The sequence below is a fragment of the Electrophorus electricus genome, chromosome 1, assembly GCF_013358815.1.
Source record: "Electrophorus electricus isolate fEleEle1 chromosome 1, fEleEle1.pri, whole genome shotgun sequence".
Taxonomy (NCBI): domain Eukaryota; kingdom Metazoa; phylum Chordata; class Actinopteri; order Gymnotiformes; family Gymnotidae; genus Electrophorus; species Electrophorus electricus.
Window position 1 is genome coordinate 416,300 of NC_049535.1, and position 8,625 is coordinate 424,924.

Here is an 8,625-nt window from a genome sequence, read left to right on the forward strand (position 1 = left end):
GTTTGTCTTGTAGGATTTAAATGGATATAAATAGAAAGAGTTGAAAGAGGTTTCGAACTAGGGCTTGTGTGACGGAGAGCGTCTGAGAGAGAGGAGACAGTCCCTCCTCTCCCAGAAGATTCCACACCTGTCACTCAAATAACTAGGTCCTGTGTGAGCCATGCCAGTGCGTGAGGATGCTGAAGTGAAGACTAATGAAATGCTGAAACTCTTACTCCAGTTATGGAGTTTCCTTTGATATGTGTAAAAGAGAGAGAGAGAGAGAGAGCACAGCTTCATAGATCAAATGCTGTGAAGCTTGCAGACATTTGTGGAGTTATCGTTCTTTTTCAGCGATTATGTTCTGAGCAACCGGAAATGATCTTTAATCCCAGTGTTTTTTTTTTTGTTTTTTTTTAATAATCTGATGCCTCTAAAATCCTCCCTGCTGTATTCCATTAGCATGGCTACTGGAGTGGATGAGATACCAGCACAGGCCAGAACCGCCTCTGTTTGGGAGTGCTGGAGTCTGTCAGCACATTGCTCTGGTTTCCAGTGCATATAGGGTGTGCTGTCTTAGGGGTCAACAACTCAAGATTTGAGCTTTGCAACAGAATGCATCAGATGTTCTTCTCATTCTGCCTCAGTGAGTACAACTCTTGCAGACCATCCTGTGTGTTTCTGCCAACATGGCCACAATAATTCAAGTTTATATCTTGTTAAATCAATTAATATTGTTATTTTATATTACAGTGTAAGTATATTTTTAGAAATATTGCTGTTGGAGTGCAAAGTAGCCTCTCTGTGCTTAGAACATAATCAAGCTATAAGTTATATGTGCTAGTGTTTATAGATAATCATAAAAATTGAATTGAGCAGAAAATTCAAATTGGAAAATCAATAATGAATGCATTCAGATTAATGAACTCACTCCAGAGTAGGAATTCCTTTAATGTAATGAGATAAATAATGTAATAAATGAAGTAAATGACTCTAAGTTTCAATGTTTATCAAGAAATTATTACAGCAGCTCTCATCATAATGGAATGCAAATGAGTGACACTTACACACATACACAATAAACACAAACACCTTCACACTCATACACAATAAGTGAATGACAGGGACAGTGGAAAGTAGAAAAATGAGAAAGATGTGTGTGAGTAGCTATGGAGTGGGATTAGGGAAGGTTTGGCCTTTGGCTGTAATCCCCAGATTAACCATCACAGACAAGCAGTTTTTCCACCACAGAGCAGCTCAGACATGCAGTCATAAAGCCCTCATTCTTCCGGTGACACACACACACACACACACACACACACACACACACACACATTAGCACCCCCAACACATATAGATAAAATACATAGAACAAAATAGAGATGGTGTTAAATACAAAATTAAGAGCATCTCAACATTCAGACATAAATTCTAAAACATCACATTTTCTCAGCAAGGCTAAAATGCTCCAGTTGGACATGTAGTCTGTGCATGTAATTTGCACATGCAATCCGACAGTAAAAGGTGCCAACAATGTTGAGCATAAATAAATGTCTTGCTTTATTCATATGCAGTCTGAACAGTAAGTATACAGTAAGTATATAAATATATTAGAATTACATTAAACATATAGGGCATGGTCTAAATGATACACATTGAATGCATTGTGAAAAGACTTTACGGTAGCATCCCCTCGTCGTCTCTCTCTCAGCCTGTTTGTCTCTGTCAGGTCTCTGCTGCTCTGTGCTGGGGGCCGCAGTTTCTACTCCATGCAGATCTGTGTATAGGGGATTTGCAGAGTGCTTAGTTACTCTGGGGGACAACATGAGCAGTCAGCCAGACAATGCTCAGGACATCACCGCCATCTGCAGGTACACACACAAACAGGCACACATATAGTATATAAAATAAAAAGAAATTAGAAGATGGCATATAAAATAATGTGTGACATATTACTGTGCAACAAGATAATGGAAGCACTGCATTATGCCAGATCTTGGGACGACTTCCAGATGTGTGTGAGCGGCGTGCTGTCCCGCTGCTCAGGTGATGCTGCAGACATCTGGGAATCCTTGAGGGCGGAGTCTCGCAGGATGCAACTCTCTGGCAACCTTTATGAATGGTGTGCCGGCCGCACTCAGGACGCCATCATGACCACTCCCCACACCTCAGACAGCACCAATCAGGAGTCTTTAAAGGGGCACGCTGCTTACATTGACCACACCCACTCTCTGCAGCTGCTATTAGTTTGCATCTCTCTTCTTTTGCTCCAATAGGAGATCCCTGCAGACCAAACTGGTTAGTGATGACAACAAACCCCTAAAATAATACATATAACGTAAGATATTCAAGACAACAACTCGGTTTCACAACATCTGATCCTTAATTGTAATCTGTGGTATGGAATTTGGATATGCAGAAGCTGCTAATTTTGACACTCAGTGTTGTTAGTCTTAATTTAATTGACTTTGGTTTTTGCTGTAGACAATAGAATATCATGTCAAACATATTTTAAGCCCCAGGGTAGGCAGTTCCTGCCATCACACGTTGTGAGCCACACCCCCACAGATTTACTGCTTTACAGCTAACAGTGCAGTGCACAAGGATAGGCGTGTTCTCCCAGTTCAGTTCTGTTGTGTGTTCATGTTCTCTTTCACTCAGGTGCTGAGCCCACACCTGATCAGAGCTCTGATAGACTTTTTTAGGTTGAGTTAGTCATGTTATCTTTCCCCTTAGTCAGGTTACGTTAGTTTTATTAGATAGGATAGCCTTTTTTAGTCTGCTCATACAGCATAACTCGTTTGTTATAAAATCTGTGTCTAAGGTTATTTGTAAAAATTACAGTATTTCTCCATTCTCAGTGTTCACTACTGTGTTTACATTATTTTGCTAAATAAAGTGTGTTCAGTTGGATTTTTCGATTGCAGTTGCTTGTTTTTTTGACACTGACAAAATATTGTTGGTTCAGTCTGTCAGCTCAGACCAGAAAACTACATCCCAAATATTACTTCACTTAGAAAATGAGTTAGCAAAGAGCTAGCAAAGAGGAAAACGACATGACTCTACTGTGTACACTAAAGCTGTCAGGCATTCCCTCTAGCTGTTATAACCTCCAGTGGAGCTCCAGTGCCACCCATGTGCAGTGAGACAAGTCCAGACCGAGCTATCCGTCATTACCGACCAGTCCAGACCGAGCTATCCGTCATTACCGACCAGTCCAGACCGAGCTATCCGTCATTACCGACCAGTCCAGACCGAGCTATCCGTCATTACCGACCAGTCCAGACCGAGCTATCCGTCATTACCGACCAGTCCAGACCGAGCTATCCGTCATTACCGACCAGTCCAGACCGAGCTATCCGTCATTACCAACATGTCCAGAACGAGCTATCCGTCATTACCGACATGTCCAGAACGAGCTATCCGTCATTACCAACATGTCCAGAACGAGCTATCACAGCACGTTTACAAACACCAATCAGAATACAAAACGTGGAACATCACACGCTCAAATCCACTTTTCCGCATGGTCCTAGTACCAGTCATGTGTTTGGACAGATTTCAGTAGCACTTTATTATACATGTTTTGCTTTGTATTCATTGCATAATATATTCGAGTGACATCAGGTCTTAGATAGTAATTTTAGTAGTCTCTTCTAAACGGCTCCTTAAGATGAGGACTGAGGATAATATAAATTGCGATGATAACAGATCATGAAGTCAGCCCTTAGGACAGAGACAGACTGGCATTAGTAATGTGACTGTACAGGCACATCATCTAATGAAACTGTTACAATGTATGAATGACAGCGCGCTAAATAATACAACAACAAAACAAAAACAAACAGAAAGAACTATGAATGTCTCTGTTTGTGGTGCTACAACATTTTATATATATATATATATATATATATATATATATATATATATATATATATATATATATATATATATATAATTATTATTATTATTAAAGCTTTTCTAATAATATTCAGTAAAACCTTTATAAAAACCTTTAGATATTAATAATGAAACAATCGCAACTTTAGTCAAATAAGCAGCAGTGTGTGTGTCAGTCTAGCTCTTCAATAAGTCTTTTTTTAGTGTTTTCTTCTGCTGTGGGCAGGGCATCACCTGCCTCAGGGTCCACTGCCTGTGCTATCTGGTTGGATGGAAGACAATCATTGTCTCTGATTGACATTCTTTCAGCTGAGACACCAATGAGCCGGGCTTGTTCTGGAAACCTGAAGCTTCTCTGAAGCCCGTCACACAAAGTGGGTTCTAGGTCGGAGTCGCTGTCAGTACCAGACACGACCTGGATTTTTGGGTGGAACACCTGGGGAAAAAATACATTTTGAAAAGGCAGCAAGTAGAAGGTAACCTCTGTAGGCTGATTATTAGACTGCGTATGGTTGCGATGGTTCTCTACCTGTGGAACTGTTGGTATGTATCTGGTATCCACATCCTCCAGATCAGGCAGATCCTATGGACAAGAAGCCAAAGAGAAGTTACCAACCAAAGCGTGTGTCCATGATTACTGCTAAAAGTGTATACCTGGAGATCAAATCCAACGTTTTGTTGTTCTAGCAAGAAAGTGTCCATAAACCTCTCACAGCTAACGCTCAACCCTCAATGCCGTGATTAAGGTATTCCTTAAGCAGAGGTGAATATTTAGGATGCAAGAGCTTGACTCACATTGATAGTGAGTGATGGAGGGTCAGACAGGATGATGGTCTCTATTTCATCATCTGGGATCAGTTCAGTGACAGGGCCATCTCTGCCAGGCATCAGCAGCAGATCTTCAGACTCAGATTTTAACCAAGATGGTTCTTTGTGTATCTTCTTCTGATCTCCTGGTGTTAACTTCACAGGAGGCATCCTCTCCTGGCTTTGTTTCCTCATCCCCTGTCCTGACTGCACTGCTGCAGGCAGAATGACCTCTGACTGAGGAACCTCCTCCGTCTCACACGCTGCTTGATCAACCTCATTCGCGTTTGACATTGCCTGGGGAATCTGCTTCAGTCTTGATGCGGAGTGTAGATTAGGCTCCTCGTCTGCTCCTGATTGGTTAGTCTGATCTTGCTCTGCTTGCGCTGAAGCAGATTGTATCGTTCTGTTATCCGATGCTGTCTCTGATGCTAATGAATTGTGCTCATCTTGGTCAGTCTGCTCTGTTTTTAATGTAGCCAGGTTAGCATCCTCATGCAGCCTGTTCTGATCTACAGCAGAACTCTGAGGCTCAAAGATTCCTGAAGGCAAATCATAAGTATAAGAGTTAGAAGAAAGACAAGGAGAAAAGGCTGTCCTCTGACTGTGTTTCCTCACACCTTCCTCCTGTTGCTCCTCAGCTTGTCTCCGCTTTAGCGCGCTGTCTCTGATAGCTGCCATAGCATCCAGACCGTCCTGGATCTTCCTCCGCTCTCTGGTCTGCCAGAGCTCCATCTCCCTTCGCTCAGCCTCCAGCCCCCCAGTGGCCCAGGCCTCGGAACAAGCCCTGCACAGCGATGCATGTGCAAAGTTAAGAAAAATACCTTCAATCACACTAAATGATTTCTGTGTATTGTGACAATATGATGTATTATATATATGCAGACACCAGATACTCCGACATATATTAGTGTGCTGTTGCACCCTTAAATGCTGCATTTGCTCCATCATCCAGAGATCATGAATTTGATCCCTGGTGATGCTACAGGGCAGTCCTCCCGGTGTGACTCTGCCCCCTGACACTGCATGAATGGCAGCATGAAAACACGTGTTGTTCGGCTGTGCACACTTCAGAGTAAGGCCTTGTCCTCCCTGTCTTTCATACAGCTCCGATGTGCGTACCTTTCCTTTGGAAACACAGGTCGGTCATCCAGATATGTTAGTTGCTTTAACCGAACAATCAGTGACTTCCTGTAGTTTGGAATTTTCTTTATGACTTCATTACCCATAAGGTTTAGCACTCTCTGAAATAAATAAATAGTTATTAGCTGTCTTTCCAGCCTTTTTCCAGCTCATAATTCAGTCAGTATCCATTCTCTCATGTAGTGCATTAGCACATGGTTCTGTATCTATGTACCAAATTTGGCATCTTTTCCAGTACAGTGATCATTTCTGGATCATTGAGCTGGTTGTGTGACAGGTCAAGAACACTGAGAGAGGGGCAGTGACACAGCTCCTCCACATCGCACACACGCTCCAGTTTATTATGGGAGATCTGCAGTGTAGTCAGCTCTCTCAGGCAAGCTGCAAAAGCAGAAATGCAAATGTTAAGAGGGACAGGGAGACATGTTTACTGGGGAACAAGGCGACAAGCTTGTAGGCAGAACTGATGGCTTGGGAAATGCTTGACCGTGTGTGTGTGTACTTACATATGTTCTGGATGACCCTGATATAGTTGTTGGACACATTGAGTGTGCTGAGCTTGGCCAGTGGGTCGAGGTTCTGGAGGGTGTGGATGAGGTTCTGCTGTAGGAACAGGCAGCGCAGCTCTGTCTGATTCTGTAGGTTCTCGATTCTCTGGAGCCCGTTGCACTCAAACCAGAGGCATCGCAAACCAGTATACTCCTCTAAGCTTTCTATAACAGAAAAACCTGACAGACACACATGATGCTGACATGTAGGAACTATTGTATTTATGTATTAAAAACCAAATGGTCACAACAAAGCTTAGATAGACTAAAAGAAAGCTTGTAGCCTACACATGAAAGTCAAACCTTTGTAATGGAGGTATAGGGTGTCATTCAGACTTGGCGTGAGGTACAGTTTGTTTTGTTTGCAGTGGTTCCTTAAAAACTCCTTTGTGATTCTAAAATAAAACAAAGAAAGACGTTTAGTGTAATTGGGCTCAAACCGACAGCCTACTGGGTGAGCTACCACGCTTTAATGATGGTGGGCTCGTGTGCAAAACAGTTCGATCTTAGAACAGGCAAAACAAGAGAAGTAAAAAACCAAAAGGTTGGGAAGTTGAACCCCAGCTGCTTTGCTGCAATGCAAACGAACTCCTGCTAGACTGTGGCGGCCATCAAAATGACTTGCGTGTATATTATGCTTCAAAGGAATGGAGGATCACAAAACGAGAGGAAAAACTAACCACCGCCCCAAGTGTGGAAAAAGGGAGAACAAAGGACACCACAGGAAGAATGGCAGCCCCGATGCACTGGGGAAAACCAAACTAAAACTTCCCAAACAAAACCAGAAAACAGGGGGGAACTTTAAAGGCTGAGGGGAGCCTTGGGAAAGTGACGTGTAAAAACACAGACACTCTCGCAGATCAGAAGAGAGGTGTGGCAGAAGGGCTCACAAACCTCAATACCCAAGCTAGGAGCTTGGCTCAAAACTTTAGCAAAGACCCTGAGTGACTGGGTCACTGGGCTTATATAGCTCTAGCACAGCTGTTGGGCACCAAGCCTGATTAGTAGTGTGCCTGAATCGAGGTCATCCTCTGGTGGCCGGAAGGGGCCTCAACCTGGTGCAAACCCTTACATTTAGACTTAGACATTTGTTTTATGTGTGTGTGTGTGTGTGTGTGTGTGTGCTAATTTCAGAATAAGGAGAATTAAACTCTGAGTGTTATTTGTATCCAGATGGACTGAGCTGAAGTTACTGCCGGTGTTTGTTCAGCACTGGGGATTTTGCTGTGTATATACATTCACCTGCTACTTCACGAGAATCTTGTACAGTGAGCCCATGTCAGTGGTGAGGAGTGTATTCTGCAAAAGGGCGTAGAGGTTTTCATTCCAACCCAGCAGGAGTAGCACCTGATCTCTTGTTCAGTTAGTGATCAACAACTTTTCTCTGCCTTGGTCGGAGTGAAAACCGTCAGACACACTGGGTCGTTCTGGAAAGGTCCAGCTCCTCTCTTATGTGGTTCAGTCTAGTTAACTGTACACCTATGAAATACACCTATAATAACCTGCCTGGTAAAGTGGCGATGCTTTTGTAGAACATGTTTCTGTGAGTGCCACATTACCTGGGACCTGAAGGTTTTCTCTCGGTATCCGATGCTGTAGGTTTCATTTGACCATTTTCGGTACTGTTTTCTGAAACATCCGCTTCTGATTGCTGATGTTCTATGTCTTGGAGATAACAACCGTCATATTTTAGTTATAGGCAACGTAACATAAACGAAATAATGTAGCAATCTAGATATGTGACCAGGGCTGGGATTCCCAAACGCATCGTAGACCAAAGCTCGTCTGTGCGCGGTAGAGCGAGTGTTTCACCGAACTCTGTCTCGTTAAGGTGATCTTAACATTGCGACGCTTCTGGAAACCCGGGCCGTTAGCAGGCTCGGTAGAATAATGTTAAAGAGAAGATGAGCTGGCTCGTTTAACCTGGTGTGGGGGACTCGGGCTCTCCGCTCCGGGGCTCTGGGGAATCTCTCCGCTGGGTTCGCATTTTGGAGCTGATGCACTGACAGCAGACGACGTAAGTTAACTTGTGTGTACGAGGAATAAATAGCTAGACAGCTAGCTAGCTAAATTACAAACACCAAGTAAAGTTTGCCTTGTTTCTATAGAGACCAGTAAGTTTGCCATGTTTCCATAGAGACACCCGCTGCACTGTGTGTAATGTAGGCTAACACCAGATGTATATCTCTTTTTAGTTTAACAAGAGGATTGCATACACTTGCACAACCTACAGCATGTACAGAATATT

At 43.1% G+C, this 8,625-nt stretch overlaps 2 protein-coding genes across 2 annotated transcripts; one reads left to right on the forward strand and one right to left on the reverse strand.

Annotated features, from left to right (window-relative positions):
* Window positions 1-442: 442 nt before the first annotated feature.
* Window positions 443-3,426, forward strand: nrn1lb (neuritin 1-like b). The gene is made up of 3 exons (XM_027012808.2): window positions 443-475; window positions 1,666-1,850; window positions 1,973-3,426. Exons 1-3 carry the CDS (start codon window positions 443-445, stop codon window positions 2,253-2,255), a joined length of 501 nt encoding a protein of 166 aa, XP_026868609.2. The 3' UTR covers window positions 2,256-3,426.
* A 548-nt stretch (window positions 3,427-3,974) lies between these two features.
* dnaaf1 (dynein axonemal assembly factor 1) lies at window positions 3,975-8,411 on the reverse strand. Its single transcript, XM_027012838.2, has 10 exons — window positions 8,301-8,411; window positions 7,937-8,042; window positions 6,681-6,772; window positions 6,336-6,557; window positions 6,044-6,210; window positions 5,809-5,930; window positions 5,307-5,473; window positions 4,675-5,228; window positions 4,409-4,462; window positions 3,975-4,315 (listed from the first exon to the last, which is right to left on the reverse strand). The coding sequence occupies exons 1-10, from the start codon at window positions 8,362-8,364 to the stop codon at window positions 4,052-4,054; spliced, it is 1,812 nt and encodes a 603-aa protein (XP_026868639.2). The 5' UTR covers window positions 8,365-8,411; the 3' UTR covers window positions 3,975-4,051.
* Between the last annotated feature and the right edge of the window lie 214 nt (window positions 8,412-8,625).